We start from the raw sequence: 17,885 nt of genomic DNA, 5'->3' as shown, positions 1-17,885 counted from the left end.
AGCATCAGGTATGTGTGTGAATACACATTCTGTAACACAGTGTTGTACACTTCCTTGTTATGTGGTTACGTTCTGCTGTTGGTGTTATGGTGCGCGCAATATCCGCCGTTCCCCTCATTGAAATGACTGAGTGTGCAGCTCTGCAAACCAGGGTAATAAGATGAGAATGGGCAAATTCGAGGCATCTTAAAGCAACGGGTCTACTAACCATTGCGATACATCCACTGTAAACAGCTCATGGTGCCGCCTCTCTCCTCATTTAGCATTTAAATCTACAGACACAGAAACAGCGCGTTCTGAGGAAAGCTCATTGTGGGACTACTCGTAATGGCTATAATTCTGCACCAAGGCTGAATTTTGGGAGACTTCAGATACAGTATTAAGGGACCACTAAGGCCTATATAAAAGCATCCAAAAACAGCATTTCATGTGACCTTTAACTCTATCGGCAGACACCGCTGCTGTCATTTTGACTTGAATTTTGCATGGATTACGCTTACAATGTAGCCCGTGTAATGACGTTAGCTGCGCAAATGTCCAGTAATTACCTCGATTTTATCTGGTCCATGCGTGACGTAGATGATTACTGGCATAACATATTTACGTGCAAAGGCACAGCAGAGTTGTGCTTTTCCACGTACATGTTGAAAAATGCCTGGCTCTGCCGACCTACGTAGGCTACTTCCGCTCAATTTGGATTTTGCTTCTGTACTCGGTCTGGCTATTCAGTAGGTAAATCAGATTTTGCAAGTTACTTTTTAACCGACCAATCAGCGAACAGAGGGAGTGGCTGAGAACGATGACGTTGATGTCGTGCGCCAGTTTGTGTTGTAGTTCCGTAATGGCGGCGCAGAAAGATGCGAGCCAAGCCATTCAGTTAGTTTTGGCAACGCTGCCGAATATCCAACAGCTAAAGCCGGAGCAAGAACAAGTTTTGCTGAGTTTTGTTGGTGGCCATGATGTTGTGGCCTTCCTCCCCACGGGGTTCGGGAAAGGTTTCAAGCTAGGCAGCTAGCTCTGTTACAATAGTGGTGAAGGAATTGGCTAAGGCGAACGCGAGCAATTGGTTATGGCAGATCAGAGTGGCTTTGGGCAGGTCCAATAGTTTTAAACTTCAACAGAGTACCCGCCTACAAGGAAGTCAACGCTTGTCAATGGAGCGAGGTCAGACTCTGTAAATGAAATGTACGAGAGTCTGGTTAGGACCAGGCTAGAAGAATACAGGATCAAAGTTTTTCGCATGTGGTCCGCAATGAATGGACAGTAAAAGCACTGCTTAATCTTTTTATTTGTTGATTATGCGTAACTGCTACATTTGTTATCGTAACGTCTAAACAATTGGAATAACACACATATTGCATATATAAATCAACAAGGATAATCAGTAAAAATACAAATACAAGTTTATTAAATAAGATGATTTAATAAAATGTTTTCGTTTGAATTTTGGCAGGGTGGGCAGTGCCTACCTTGCCTACCCTGACTGCACGTCACTGTGCCGTATCAGAAAATAAGCAGCATTTTCTATAAATCGTTTTAGGGCTTAGGAACATTTTCATGTTGGAATGAAATGGGAATACACTATTTTAGAAGCTACACACTTTCAAACATGACCCCCTCTCTCACTCAGGCAGCATTTTCAAGTAATGTGGGACAGCTTGTCTGGTAAAGTGGGACAGTCATCGTCTGTCAGCCTAGTCTGCTAATATAATAATAATTAGTTCATATACAACAATGCTAGGTGCAAGGGTGTGGCAAGATCCATTTAGTTGTGGGGTTTGACTTATACAATAGGCATAAAGTGTAACTGATGTGTTTTTCTGTATCCTCTTGTCAAGCCAGATCACGCCTACTCTTATGTCAGACAAATAAAAACCACTGCATAGTGACTAGAAGTGTTGTATGTACTAGTCAAGATCAGCTCTGGTGATTGGATGTCGGTTTTGCACATATTAAATCATCAAAATGCATAACTGTCCCACTTTACCCGATGTCCCACATGACCTGAACTCACCCTATATGTGCTATCGGCGATCAAGTGTTTAACACACTTCAAAAACAAAACTGCTTAATGTATGTTTTCTGTTGCCCGGGAATTAACTAATATTTACCTTTTCAGACTGTCCCCTAAGCGCAAGTTATTTTTCCGATATGGTAGCTAGCTTTAGTTAGCTTCCGGGCTAAGTTACAGTTCCACTGGGGGTGATCGCGAGCGCGTGCATGTTAAATGGGAGTCTATGGAGCTAAACGGCTAAATGCGTCTCTTTTGTTGTCGTTGAGAAATCTCCAATTTGATTGTAGTTTTTGCATGTTCAACATGGATTACAGGTCAAAAGTTGAATGAACGAGAACCTATGTCCTTTTGATTTCTAACAGGGTGAGTCATTGTTTCCCATAACACGCTAGCATTCTGCTAATGAATGCTGATTGGTTAGTGAAGGACTAATACGACCAGAGATCCCGCTTGATGGCATCCGAAGCGGAATCTGTTTTTTTTGCCTCCCCTTTCTAATTCAGAGTTCAAATTACTAGACAAAAAATTATGTCATGAGAAAAGTGGATTTTGAGGGGTATAGCTCCATAGACCATTCATTCTGCACTCGCTCGTTAGTGCCCTCACATGGAATTGCTACCAGTTCAGAACCCGGAAGTTTCCCGTGAGTGGCAGTTCTCCCTCTATTAGACATTCTCTGCTAAAGCGTTCGTGTCATAGTTTTTGCCCATCGGAAAATATTAAGTTGGAATGTTCGAAATCGCATACCCGATGTTACGCTGTGAGACCCGCATTTGAACAATCACATATGTGCGACGCTACTCTTTAACGGGTTAAATAGCATTCACGAAAAAAGTGTTTATACTGTTGTTTTGTTATAAAAACGTGCTATAAGCCGCATCGAAATATAAACCTCACCACCATAATAAAAATTAAAAATTGGGGTATAAACTGCGGCTTAATTTCTGAAAAGATGCGGTAATACAATCACATATGTGCGACGCTACTCTTTAACGGGTTAAATAGCATTCACGAAAAAAGTGTTTATACTGTTGTTTTGTTATAAAAACATGCTATAAGCCGCATCAAAATATAAACCTCACCACCATAATAAAAATAAAAAATTGGGGTATAAACTGCGGCTTGATTTCTGAAAAGATACGGTAATGCAAGCGCACAATTTTTTTTCGCATTCATTTGAGCGAAAAATAGCCTGTTTTTTTTTTGCTTCATGTAATTAGGATTCCTCCGTAAGGAGGAAACCTATTGTTATTGGTGGTTTTATTATTTGTAATTCTTGTACCATGGGAGTCAATGGCAGCCCCTAGACCCCATCGACAACTTTTGGTGAAATTTGGCACACTCATTAAGGACAGTTTCTTCTATACCTACACCAAGTTTCATGTCTCCCATTAGACCACTCTAGCGCCACCAATGGGTCAAAGTTGGACTTGTGTTTACACACGCAACTTTTGAACCGTATGACTCATTTTCAAAAATGAGGTACCATTGGATTCCCTGGATCAAGCCGAGTTCAACGCACACCATGGCGTTAATTTCCGGTTATATAAATTTCCCGCCATTTCCGGTTTTATCAAAAACCTTTGAAAGCCTACTCCTCCTACAATTTTTGTCATATCTTCTTCAAAATCACCAGAGATGATCTTCAGACCAAGCCTCACAAAAGTTATCGAAGGAATTTTGATCCTCATAACCGTCTGTCCGGTACAGCCAATCAAATTCATCAGAAAAGCCGCCAAACAGGATGTGAAGTCATGTCTCAGCAAATCTTTGAGATATCAACACTAAACTTGGTAGATCGGAGGAAGACACTACAACATGTTACCATGTGCAAAAGCAAATTCATATCTCAAAAAATGATTGATATAAAGCAAATTGAACTTATCGCTAACGCTAAAATAATGCTTTACACATCAGCCAGTCAAAAACTGATACTCTGATTCAATCACAAGTTCATATGAAGACTCTTGAGAATGTTCATAACACAAATCTGTGAAAAAGTTGACTGTAAGATGAAAGGTCGATTTTTGGTGAATATTTGAAACATGCTTGCTTGGCTAATTTCTAGGCAAATTTCCAATGAATGTCTCCCCTGCTCCTCCCCGCGCGTGCTCCAAAATCTCACACACACTCAGCCTTCCCTTGACACACGCGCGGCCAAGACGCACACGCAACATTTCAGGAGAGTGTGGGCTGACCAAGCCCCCACTCATTCCTTGGTCTTTAGCAAAGGCCCATGTGGCTCTTGATGGTATTGCATTTCCGATTTTGTATGCGATGGTAAAAAGGTCTCAAATCCTGAAACATTGATAGTGTAGGCCGAGAAACACTTTAACAAAAGCCCATGTGGATCTTGTTGGTATTGCATTTCCGATTTTGTATGCAATGGTAAAAAGTTATAAAAATCCTGAAACATTGATAGTATAGACCAAGAGTAACTACCACACCACAAATGGCCCACCATTACCCATAGGTGGCGCTACAGGCCACGCCCAAAAGCACAAAGATACAAGGCTTTCTGGAATGGATAGGCTCACCAAGCCCCCTCCCTTCACTTATTGGCTTGAAAAAAAGGCCCATGTGGATCTTGATGGTATTGCATTTCCGATTTTGTATGCAATGGTAAAAAGGTCTCAAAATCCTGAAACATAGATAGTATAGGCAAATAAAAACTTTAACAAAAAGCCCATGTGGATCTTGTTGGTATTGCTTTTCCGATTTTGTATACAATGGTAAAAAGTTATAAAAATCCTGAAACATTGATAGTATATACCAAGAGTAACTACCACACCACAAATGGCCCACTATTACCCATAGGTCTTCCCTTGACACACGCGAACATTCTCAAGAGTCTTCATATGAACTTGTGATTGAATCAGAGTGTGCTTGGCAAGACGCACACGCAACATTTCAGGAGAGTGTGGGCTTACCAAGCCCCCACTCATTCCTTGGTCTTTTGCAAAGGCCTTGTGGATCTTGATGGTATTGCATTTCAGATTTTGTTTGCCGTGGTAAAAAGTTCTCCAAATCCTGAAACATTGATAGTAAAGGCCAACAGTAACAACAACACTTTAACAAAAGCCCATGTGGATCTTGTTGGTATTGCATTTCCGATTTTGTATGCAATGGTAAAAAGTTAAAAACATCCTGAAACATTGATAGTATAGGCCAAGAGTAACTACCACACCACAAATGGCCCACCATTACCAATAGGTGTCGCTACAGGCCACGCCCTAAAGCACAAAGCACTTCACTTCTTGTGAAGATTAAAGCACTTCACTTCTTGGCTTGAAATAAAGGCCCTTGTGGATCTTGATGTTATTGCATTTCAGATTTGGTATCCCATTAGAAATTCTGCAGCATTGATTTTTCTATACAGTTACAATTTGTCAAGAATATACATTTTTCAATGGTTCGCAATGCTTTACACGTAAGCCAGTCAAACAAGTTCATATGAAGACTCTTGAGAATGTTTAGTACACAAATCTGAGAAAAAGTTGACTCTAAGATGAAAGGTCGATTTTTGGTGAATCTTTGAAACATGCATGCTTGGCTAATTTCTAGGGAAATTTACAATGAAATGTGTCCCCCGCTCCTCCCCGCGCATGCTCCAAATTCTCACACACTCATTCTTCCCTTGACACGCGCGGGCTTGGCAAGACACACACGCAATATATCAGGACTGTGTGGGCTGACCAAGCCCCCACTCATTCCTTGAATATCAGCATAGGCCCTTGAGGACCTTGGTGTCATTGCATTTCCTACTTTGTATGAAATAGTAAAAAGGTCTCCAGATCCTGACACATTGACAGTACAGGCCAAGAGTAACTACCACACTTTACCCAAAGCCCATGTGGATCCTGTTGGTATTGCATTTCCGATTTTATATGCAATGGTAAAAAGTTTTTAAAATCCTGAAACATTAATAGTATAGGCCAAGAGTAACTACCACACCACAAATGGCCCACCATTACCCATAGGTGGCGCTACAGGCCACGCCTTAATGCATAAAGATACAAGGCTTTCTGGAATGGATAAGCTCACCAAGCCCCCTTCCTTCACTTACTGGCTTGAAATTAAGGCCCTTGTGGATCTTGATGGTATTGCATTTCAGATTTGGTATGCCATTGGTAATTCTGCAGCATACATTTTTCTATACAGTTACAATTTGTCAAGAATAAACATTTTTCAATGGTTCGCAGTGTTTGGAGGAATCCGCCATTACTGCTTGCAGTTATATTATTGTTTTTGTTTTAGTCAAAATAAGATGATCGGCAGGCCTGTCATTTATAAACTTTCTTCAGTTTTGTAATGATTTCTTAACCTACCTTGAATTCTGACCGATACGGACTGTGTGCGTGCTGCAGTGGCTATTTGGCAAGGTAAGAAAAGCGCTCTGACATGGAATTCTGCGTGCATCGGTTTGTGTTTTTGGTTTAACTGCTTTGATTGGGATACTGCGTTTATTTTTTTCGGGTTTATCAATCAAAATGAGTAATGCACTGACTAATAAAGTAAATTGTTAAAACTCAAACTTGAGATTTTACCCAGTAAAAAGGGTCTAACGACGCCCCTGCCAGTAACAATGGATCTTAGCTGTTACGAGGGTTTTCTACGAGCAAAATAACGAACCATCGTTATTTCTCGTGTTTCTCAAACATGTTCGTAAGAACCCTCGTACATGTCTCTTAAGAACTACCAGAGCCTGTCTATGAAGAGCCTGTCCACTCCCTATTGAGCCCCATTGTCCCGAATTTGCTTGCAGTTCCACCAGAGTTCCACTGGGGGTGATCGCCAGCATGAGGCAATGAGTGCAAAATGAATGGGAGTGGCAGCTAAATTTGTCTCTTTCACCGGATTGTTGTTGAGAAATCTCAGATTCAGGCATGGGCGTAGATTTAGGGGGGGACGCTAGGTACTTGTCCCCACCAACATTTTAAAATGATAAAATTGTCCCCATCAATATTTTTGTGAATTGTGCTATTTGGCTCGATCAATTTCGGATTTCTTGTTAGTTAGCCTACTGCATCCAATCAGCGCTGAAGTGTAGTACCTACCCTTTCCGTTCAGAGTTAATGTAATGTGTTTTTGAGTTAATGTAATGTAGTTTTCCATTTGGGGGAGCGTGTTTTTGTATTGGGGGGAGGTGAACAAGTCATCCGATTTGGGGGGAGTTGACTCGTATTGGAGGAAGTGTTTTCATTTGGGGGATGTACTCATATTAGGGGGTGTGTTTTGCACTTCAGGGCCACCGTAAAAAAGGGTAGTTTACATAAACAGAGATGCTAGAGAAGAAACCTTTAGTTATAAGAACATGACAAAGCCTTCAGCAAATAGTGTAGTTTAGCTAATGACAATAGACACCAGTGTAGAATTAGATTACAAAAATGATTTTTTAAATTCTATTTTCAACATACAAGGCAGTTTTCAAATTTCTTCTGGAACAGTTTATTTAATTAAAATGTGTTTAAAATTCACAACAATAGCTGAATCACAACAATGTAAAGAAAACATTTATTGTTTTCAATGTACTGTACACAAAGGGACAGAAGAATATTTCATATTTTATAACCACAAATAATTAATGTTATTGTTAATTTAAAATCATCTTTCATGTGTCATACTTGTATTTGTTTAGGTTCATAGTAATACCATTTGTTCAAACTGAAACATTTCACTGAGTCATCATCAGTATTTTCTAGCACACTTAAAATCCATTAAAAACAAAGTGTTGAGTTTGAAAATCATGACAGTGTTCAGTCAAAGGGTAGTTTAGTTAATGTCTAGAACAGTTTCTATTTTTCACAGCTTTGCTGAGTTTTTATAGGAGTGAGCTGGTTAGGGGTCCTGAGGCATCAACTGGATCCTGAGGCTAGGCTATGGGGTCCTGAGCCTCCACTGGATCCTGGAGGGATTCGCCCGACCACGGGCTGCTCGGCTGGGGGCCGTCAGCACGGCCCCACCAGTGGTCGGGGTCCTCCAGTCACTGGATCCAGGAGTGGTAACCTTTTGCCTGGCTGCGCCCTGCGATGACAGCCAACCACGGGCTGCTAGTCGTCCACAGGCTCCAGTGGTCTTGGTCCTGGTGTGACAGATGGTCCATTTCAGTCCTGTTGGTTTTGCTGATGGAATGGCCTTGAGTTGAGTTTTCCCACAAGCTCTGGGAGGATGGCTCTGTAAAAGAAGGCTCTGGATTTGGACTTCAGAAGCTCCCACAGTTCCACATCTGGTTCTATCCGCTCTATGTGTACATCATGTTCTGACCATACGACAAAATCTGCAAACTCCCTGTTACTTACTAGGAGCTGTGTCTGGACTTGATAATAGTACGTGAATGTTTGAGCTGTAATTTGCCATTTGAGTCCTCCAAACAGAATCTGCTGTCTCCACATTCCTTCAGGCTGGCACATTCTCGAGCACAAAATGGGCAGCCCTGAATTTAGGCGAACACACCTATTCTCTGGAACTACTTAAAATGGTTTCCGGATGCGGAAATGTGATTGTTCTGTAGCAACTTCAAGACTTTTGTTCAATAAACTTTAACCAAAATTATTGAGTAATCATGGTACGCAGTAGGCCTAATTGTTATTTATTCAGAGGCGATAGACATAAAACTGTACTGGGGGACAGGCCCCATTGACGTTAAGTTGATATCAAACTTGCGTCCCTGAACTGGTGTATAGTGGGTTAAGCAAGGGGAGTTTCTATAGCCTAGTAGTGCATTGTGCACAGCAAGCTTGGAAGAAAAAAGGGATATGAATAGGGGCCTGTGCCACAGTTTTACATTTAGTCATGGAGACGCTCTTATCCAGAGCGACTTACAGTAAGTACAGGGAGATTCCCCCGAGGCAAGTAGGGTAAAGTGCCTTGCCCAAGAACACAATGTAATTTGACAGGGCCAGGAATTATGTCTCACAACGCCTCTGGTGTAGTTCGTTGAAATATCCCAGTTTCAGTTAACTGCTGTAAAAATAATAGAAAATAATACAAAATATATTTGAAGAGTTGTTTTCATTTCGCATCCATGTAGCCTTGTTTTTAGGGTCGGCCTAGGCCTACTGTTGTCTCCACTGAGTCTGCTTAACCCTTGTGTTATCTTCGGGTCATTCTGACCCATCAGTCATGGTGACCCACCGTGACCCACCGTTTGCGACAACTTTACCGCATACAAAAACAAAATGAAGCATTTTCTTTTAACCGTTGTCTCAGACCCCCCACATTGCGAAGGTTAAAATAAAATATTTTTTATTTGCTTTTGTATTGGGTAAAATTGGGTAAACACAACAATGGTTCGTTATGAACCTTTGGGTCGAGTGACCCGAAGGCAGCACAAGGGTTAAGATGCACTTAGCGATCTATGACTGATCTTGAGTTCTTGTTAGTCTATGAGCATTTTCAAGAGCCTTCAGCTACAATGGCGTTGGGAAACGGCCCGTAAAACTAAGATCCATCATGCGATGGATTCTACGATCAATTTAGGCTTACGATGCTTACGGGAAATGCCGAACTGTAAAGGACACACTGAATTGCTGTTATGTTACGTTAGTCTGTCTCACTCATATCACATGGTTTGCACACCACCTGTCTGTTGATGTGTAAAAAATAAATTTCATGCAAGTAGGTTTTTGGCAGCACTGTGATAATAAATACCAATGTGGAGCAAGATGAATTGGAGCACAATGACCCTCTTGCTGATTAAGGCCGATATATGTTTCAGCGTTTTTTGAAAAAGGACACATGGGAACACCCTAATCTCCGTGGAACTCCCTCTACAACCTCTCCGTCAGCCCTCGGAGAGCCTCACAGAGCTTGACGTGCTCCTGAATTTTTTACTATCCGTTGTAATTTCGGAGAGCAACGGAGACCCCCTTGGCTGTGATTGGTCAAATTTACAAATGAACCGTTTCCTCAATAAAATAAGCACATTTTCAGCAACTACACTGCCCATTTCTCGTTACATTTTAATTCAGATGCTGATTTTCATGTACTGTTTAGCTGAAATATGAATTGTAAAAACAATGGCGGTCAAAGCATTCTGTTCTCTTGTTGGTCACGGCAACCCCGCCCCTGACGCCAGCGGATCTTAATAAGGGGTATCCTAAAATTACGGACTGACGGACGGATAGTCAGGAAAACCAGGAGGGGCACGTAGAGCTCTCCGAGGGGTTCGGAGAGGGCACGGAGAGGGAGTTCCTTGATGGAGAGGACGTTCCCTGTGTGCGTGTCCGTAAAAACGCAGAAGTTTAAATTGGCCTTTTGGGCTGTCCCCACTCGACTTGTCAATTTTCTGGTCGATATGCACTTGGTCGACTCAAGGCCAATTTATACTTCTCCGTTTTTACGGAGACGGACACAGGGAACGCCCTCTCCGAGCTCCTCGGATAACTCTGCGTGCACCTCCTGATTTTCCTGACTCTCTGTCCGTCCGTTATTTTACGATACCCCTTGGCTGTGATTGGTCTGTTTTAAGAACCGCTTGCGTCAGGAGCAGGCCGTGACCAACAAGACGAACAGAATCCTTTGACCGCCATTGCTGTAAGTTTACAATTCATATTTCAGCTAAATAGTAGTACATGTAAATCAGCATCTGAATTAAAATGTGACGAGAAATGGGCAGTGTAGTTGCTGAAAATGTGCTTTTTTTATTGATGAAAGGCTAATTTGTAAATTTGCTCCGACTTTTCGATAACCTAGCTAGCATCGCAGTGCAGCGCCACCTTCTGGCAGTGAATTGTTTTCAGCACCCACAGCCTTTGGAGTACTATAAATTGAACCAATCCGTCCGACTCCGTCCGTCAGTCTGTTCGTAACGGAGTCGGAGAAGTATAAATCGGCCTTAAGAATTTTTTAGTCAAGCTGTACGTCGTAACGTTTTTGCTGTAGGCCTATGTTGTGTAACCATTGCTGAATTAAAGAAATGTTCTACAGAAATGGTAGATTATGTTGTTGAAGACAAATAAAATAACTCAAAAAATATATATTGCCTATCAAAGAAAAGGTTATTGTTTTCCCTTTCGTTAATCTGTGCTTTGTTTTGTTCCCTTTTTTGCACACGGCACGAGCACAATTGTCAGCCGAACTACAAACTCTGCCATAGCCTACATTGTTGGTGTTATTAGGCAAAATGGCAAAGAAATCTGTGGCATGGCAGCATTTCATTTACAGTACATTTACATTTACAAAGTACCGGGTGACTCAAAAAACGTTGAATGCAAACTTTGCCTGTTTATTTTTCATAGTTCGACGTTGAATATTATGTAGCATAACACCTGAAAACCATAAGTTGGCCTACTTTGCTCATGCTAACATGCACTGGGTTGAAAAAGGAATATGCCTATTATAAGAATCACATCCAAATCGAATGACATTATCTTCTCCGGTCAAGACAACACAATCTTTCTCTGTTGCACTGTTCCTCACTTGGCTTCTGCGCAAGTTTGCATGCTGCACTTTTAAGGCAGTGAATAGGGCGCTGATTTGCATGTTAAACAAACAATATATATATATATTTTTAGTACATTGGTTATTATTTATTATCTATTACAATGAGGCATTTTGTATTATATCGGCATTCAGTGACAACAGGACTGGTGACATGAGGCTTATTATTAGTAATAGTTTATTTTGTAGCGGCTGAATCTGGAATGTCCAGCAGTCAGATCGGGAAAATGTTTGTATACATTTATGTTTGTCGAGTTGTCAATCTCCCTTCTTATGTATGTATTTCTTTCATATTATCTCTTAAAACAGTGAGGTAAAACATCACACAAAATGGTTTGATGAAAAACATTTAGACATTCATAGAAAAAAAACGTTTCAAATTTCGATAAGTCGATTTTCAGAAGTTTTGGTCTACCAAAGAAAATCTTAGTCGGGGACAGCCCTATTGCTGATATGCTCAGCCTCCTTACAATTGTGTTCCACAGAATCTTAATTAACTAAATGTAAATACAGACAAGTTTTCTACAATATTGTTTATTATAACTCATTGCAGTACAGTCTAAGAAAACTGACAACCTTTCTGACTGATATAAATATGGTATGCGGATAGAACCCGACAAAAGAAACATCAAAAGTATCATAACTGATAAATGTTCTTATAATTCTTTCTTCCTTGTTTTAGTATCCTTTAGCTTCATAAAAAAATAATACAATTTGGGAAGAAAGACACTTAAGCAGTCATATTATAGATATTATTTCACAAAACAATCACCAAAGCACACAACACAAAATGTTTAGGCTTATATACATCAAATAGAACAGAAGATGACTGCCAAAAAGTATTTCAAAATATATTTCAAGAATACCATAGGAGATGACTGTTCTTATATTAGTTCTAAACTCTGGACGTTTCTTCAAACTCATTTTACATTACCAACAACTGTTTAGTGAACCAAATAAATAACCGAATTGCTTGGACACTGTTGTCATAAACCTTGTTTTCAATAGTGTCCAAAAGTGGACGTACGCTTCAAGTGGTGAACAAGAAGCCAAATCATCCTCACAGTCCATTCAACGATCAACCCTTGAGAGTAACGTGATTGGCATACATGTGGCAACATGGCAACAAGGTGAATGACCATGCCATACCTACAGTATGTAGGGAGGTTAGAGTGAGGGGACCCATTAATGTCCATTCAAACTCTCCAACATTCCTACCAACCAAATTACAGCCTCTTATTTTTAAATGTATAAACACGCATTGGATTTTAAAACCAGAATGTTATAGGTGTGTATCTATATAGTTAAGTACTATGCTGTGACAAATTTGTATTATATCTATATTTTTTTTTAAATTCCTGACGAGCGTCGAGAGCTAGCTGGACGATAATGGGAACCCTTACCCTACCCATAATACAAAGCCAAGCAAAATAATCAACCAATAAACGTCCAAACAGTCTTACAAGTTGATCTCAAACCAGTCTTCATTCACTTCCTCATGACCATCCTGCCACCGTGTTGCTGGCACCACTCCCTTAGTGGCTGGCTATCTCGGTGGGAACTGGCAACACCTTGGCCTTTGAGACATTCTTGCGGGTGACTGTGGTACAGCGAGTCAGGATCTCATGTTCCCGGGGCCTGGGGGGCACCCTGGGCGTGGTGGGCATCTTAAACAGGTTAGGGTCAGACCTGCTGGCTGTTATCTTTCCTTTAGTCTGCAGGCCTCCATTTCCGTCAGGGCTGAGGTGGTCCATCACCATGGGGGGCGGAGTCCTGCTCAGGCGGAGTGCCTCGTCCATGTTCCCGCTGCTCAGGTTGAGAGAGGAACCGCAGCAGCAGGAGCTGAATTCACTGCCCAGGCTGTCATTGCTGTCCTGGCTGTCATAACTGCTGGCTGTCAGGCTCCTCCCACGCCTGTCTCCCTCCACGTCCTCCACCACCATGATAGTGGGGGCTTGCTGGCCCATGATGGAAACTGTTTGAGGACGGGGCTCTGGGTGGTGCTTTGGGCGTGGCTCGGGGTGGGGCTCCGATAAAACGTTCAGAGAACGGGACATGTTCTTACTGGCAGGATGAAGGTGATTGGTGGAAAACGGTTGAAGGCCAGAGGGCTGCAGGAGGTTGCTCTGTGATCGGCTGTGCTCTTGGGATTGTCTGGCCAGGGAGGGCCCGGGGACCTGCAGGGAGGACTGCGTGAGGTTAGATCCTCGTAAGTCTTGTTGCAGGGTGACCAGGCGCACAAGGGGGTTGTTGTAGGGCTGTAGGTACATGACGGGAACGTAGCCAGTCTCACTGTTGTGTCTGGGAGAAGAAGAGAAGGATTCAAAGACAGACATGAGCTTTAGTTAGTGTCAAGGATACCAAAGCACAACCATCTCGGGTATTCAAGAATACCAAAGACTATGATTGTGATTATCACAGATCAGTATTGTCAGCTTTTTTTTTTTTTTTACAGGAAACCGAAGTGTTAATTATGGTAACAAATAAAACCTTAAGTCTTTAGTGTTTGTAATTTGAACTCAATTTGTCCAAAATTATGAGGCTGTTTAATCAATAGAATGTAAGCAAACACAAAGTCCTTTACAGTTTTTCTCCATTGCTTTGCCTCATTTCACGAAACAGAAATGACATTCTCAAAACAACATGTGCAAACCTCCAAACCGCTGGGCACTTGTTCACAACAGATTGGAATTTTTCATTCCTTTAATCAAATTGCAATTCTATTAGCACATCCTTGTAAATGACAAGTGCAATTGCCTACAGTTTGCACACATTTCAAATGATTTAGCACATCTTTGAAATGGTTGGGTATAATTGTCTTCAATTAGGCCAATTACCAATTGAAAATATCTTGCTGGTCTAAACTGACTGTTGCTTCCCAGTCAAGAGGTTGTTCTCTGCAAAACATATTGGAATAATTTCCTTGTGTTCATCATCACCTGCACAATAGTTCACTCCACTGTCAAAATCTTTCAGCTACATAATACCATGAAAAACATCATGGTACATACTCTAATATGGATCTCTTGGATCATCTGCTTACAGTCATTACAGGTGCAACTAGAACTTTACTAAACAAGGGGACACATCCAATCACACAGTAAGTTTAGTTTGCTGACAGGAGCTATCCAGGAGTATAAATGCTTCCATCAAATATATAGAGCTTGTCCCAGACCAGCTCGGGGGCAACATCAACATGTATGCTGCCAATTCAGAGAATGGTGTAGTCACCCACATTCCCAGTCGTGGCCCATACAATAACCAGACGCTCCTGGTGTTCTTGGACCGCCTGCACTCCAATCTTATCCCTCTTCATGAGAAGGGTTTGGTAGGGCCTCACTTTCTTACATTTGTCAGTGTGGGACAATGTAAGCTTCCATCGTGGCCCACTCTACAAAATTCACTGCCCATCCGAGAATGCTGATGGTGCTCTCATCACCTTACTCCCCATTCCTTAGTCTTATCGAGGAGTTTCTTTCTGCACGGATGTGGAGGGTTTATGAGCATCGGGCTCAAAACCAGAGCTCGCTGCTCCAGACAATGGATGCTGCTTGTGATGATGTTACAGCAGATCAGTGTAGGGGATTGTTGCGGCATGCACAACAATTCTTCCCCTGGTGCATCGCAAGGGAGAACATCAGCTGTGATGTCAATGAAATCTGTGGCCAGACAGAGAGGAGCGCGAGGATGAGTAGGAGAGTGAGGACGACAACTAGTGTAACTCCATATTTGCTTTACTTTCTTACTGTATGTGTTTCCTTCTTGCCATGAAATGCACCCTCTGCAACTCTGACTAGGAAAGGGTCACGTGCCTGAAAATGACCCTGGTTAGTCATACTAGTAGCCTGGCTCTGCCCTCCTACGTACTTCTGCTCAATTTGGATTTCGCTTCAGTAGTAGGTCTGGGAGCTAGGCTCTGAAGTTGGTTTCCAGAAACAAATTCTTTGTAAGTCCAATCAGCGAACAGAGGGAGTGGCTGAGAACGATGACGTTAATGTCGTGCACTTGTTTGAGTAGTTCAGTAATGGCGGCGGAGAAAGATGCGAGCAAAACTATTCTGCGGTTGTGGTAACGCTGCCGAATATAGGTTAAAGCCGGAGCAAGAACATTCCATGCTGAGTTTTGTTGGTGGCCATGATGTTGTGGCCCTCCTCCCCACGGGGTACTGGAAAAGTTTGATTTTCCAGCTACGGCAGCTAGCTCCGTTTCAGTAGTTGCGAAGGAGTTGGCTAAGGCGAACGCTTGCGATTGGTTATGGCAAATCAGAGTGGCACTGGGCGAATCCAATAGTTTTAAACTTCAACAGAGGACCCGCCTTCAAGGAAGTTAACGTTTGTCAATTGAGAGATCCCAGACCCTCTGTACAAATGTAATGTACGAGGGTCTGGTTAGGACCAGGCTATCATACTATACATGACCTTTTGAAGGTGATCTATGTATTTTGCTAAATGCATGTCGATTGAACCAAAGCAATGTAGAAAAACTGTAATCTAAACAATCTTTTCCAGGAAACCATGTAGTGCAGTGATATTGATTACCTACATGGTAATGAATGACATGCTCTACATTGTGATGTAACCTACCTGATGAGCCACCAGCCATTATCAGACTTCTGCAGGACCTCCACCACTGAACCCATTTCTAAAGACACCTCGTCTATATTGGTAGCCTTGTAATTTTTCACAGCACAGTAGAGGGCATCTAGATCCAGAGGACCCATGTTAGACATATGTTGTTTAAGTGTTGTGTCATCATAAGATTTGCTTCAAAAAATTCCAACCTAGCCAATGTGTTCAGTCACTTACTTTCTCCATGGGTCACAAATCCGTCATTTTCATCCCCATCATCCTCAATCTTCTCCAGGTATGGTGCTGGGAACCAGGCCAATCGTTTATCCTCATTCTCAACTAGCCACCAGCCTGTATATGCAGAGAAAGAGGAGGAAGCAATGAGATTGATGGACATATCCCTTTCACTAGGCAGTAGGCCTAAACTAATACAGGTTCATCCTTAATAAATAAATACGAGGAAATGAGCATTGAGCGATTCAAACAATACATTGAAGAATGCTGAAAAGTGTTTCTAGGATGATTTTGCGGCCATGGTAGTACAAAATACGTGCGCATAGTAATTTGCGCCACCGTGCAGCAGAAATGGTTTCACCTGCTTTGTCCTTGATGAGTACGTCAACATTTTCGTCAAGCGCTACTTTGAAAGGTCGATTTTTGGTGTCCTTTGTCTCGTAGGGGGACAAACACCTGTATGCCTCGGTCACAAACGGTTGCGTCACGTTGCCATTTTTGTCATGTCCACCGGAGCCTAGCCTTCCTTTGTCTTCGATGGTGTCCTGTGAGGGCATAATCACGATGCTGCGGAAATAAAATATTTGTGAATTTATGGAATCTGAAACCAATCTAAACGGTCATAAACGCTGTGGTTTATAGCCCGTTAAGCATATGCGTAATGCGTGCGTAAATCTAAAAGTTTCAACCAGTAGTTGAAATAGTACACGGTAGCCTCTAATTACCTATTCTTGGCAAAGTCAGGGTGGAGGTCTTGGTCTTTGGGATGGAAGAACTGGATTAGCTCAGAGTTTTGTAACACGCGTGGATCACAGCTCAGGAGTTCGCTGCAATACTTTTCCAGAAATTTAAGGCACATAACTGTCTTGTTGGTGCCCTTCTGAGATCCCTTGCCTTTGTCTTAAAAATTAAATGTGAAACATGGGTTTAATAATATAGAAGGAATATAGTCTATAAAGTAAACAAAACAAGACAATTAGTCAATTATAAAATAAAAGGACACAATCTTACTTTTAAATTTTGGAATAATTCTGTCTTTTTTCAGATGGTTTGCCGGAGGAAATGCTTTCTTCATTTGCTTCTGTTCAACAAATAGTTAAATATACGATTAAGAATAATTGTGTGTATTGAAGTCGTATTTGTGATTTAGTTATATATATAAGTAACTCACGTGAAGTTTCTTGAAGTCATCACAACTTCTGTAAACAAGTATGTCACTCTGGTCTGACCAAAGCACCGATGTCATAAACATCTAAAATAAAATGCTAAGTTATAATGAAATCTTGCTTAAGTCTAATCGTTTTAGTCTATTTGCAAAACAAAAACTGTACACACAAAGAATAATAAAATAGGCTACCAAATAGGCCAATATGAAAATAATTTAGTAAAGTAAAAAAAAAAACATTTGATTTAAAGCTTTATGTAAATATATTCCACTTACTTTGGTCTTTTCTTTTTGCACCAAGCCAATTATCCTGACTTTGATTGGATACCGTTGCGCTTCCATTGTTGTTGCAACAGAGTTTACTCCTGGTGAGTTTTGCGCTTTGTACAGAGGATAGCTAACCTATTGAACGCCGTGGGCCGTTGGCACAGGTGTATATATTCCTCCAAGTTGAAGGCGTGAC

At 41.5% G+C, this 17,885-nt stretch overlaps 1 protein-coding gene across 1 annotated transcript; it reads right to left on the bottom strand.

The window, feature by feature from the left end:
* Positions 1-11,973: 11,973 nt before the first annotated feature.
* Positions 11,974-17,885, bottom strand: noxo1a (NADPH oxidase organizer 1a). The gene is made up of 8 exons (XM_084678228.1): positions 17,699-17,885; positions 17,429-17,509; positions 17,269-17,338; positions 16,983-17,157; positions 16,619-16,824; positions 16,261-16,374; positions 16,039-16,156; positions 11,974-13,756 (listed from the first exon to the last, which is right to left on the bottom strand). Exons 1-8 carry the CDS (start codon positions 17,762-17,764, stop codon positions 12,991-12,993), a joined length of 1,596 nt encoding a protein of 531 aa, XP_084534354.1. The 5' UTR covers positions 17,765-17,885; the 3' UTR covers positions 11,974-12,990.

The sequence above is a fragment of the Hypomesus nipponensis genome, chromosome 17 (assembly GCF_054491055.1).
Source record: "Hypomesus nipponensis isolate SF chromosome 17, ASM5449105v1, whole genome shotgun sequence".
NCBI lineage: Eukaryota > Metazoa > Chordata > Actinopteri > Osmeriformes > Osmeridae > Hypomesus > Hypomesus nipponensis.
This window is presented reverse-complemented; position numbering and strand designations above follow the sequence as displayed.

Bases quoted from the DNA above. Each gene is read 5' to 3' on its own strand.
- noxo1a (XM_084678228.1), bottom strand. From the start codon at position 17,764: ATGGAAGCGCAACGGTATCCAATCAAAGTCAGGATAATTGGCTTGGTG. The intron at 16,375-16,618 runs GTGAAACCATTT...CTGCATATACAG, and splicing joins ACTCATCAAGGACAAAGCAG to GCTGGTGGCTAGTTGAGAAT. The intron at 13,757-16,038 runs GTAGGTTACATC...TTCTTCTCCCAG, and splicing joins AATGGCTGGTGGCTCATCAG to ACACAACAGTGAGACTGGCT.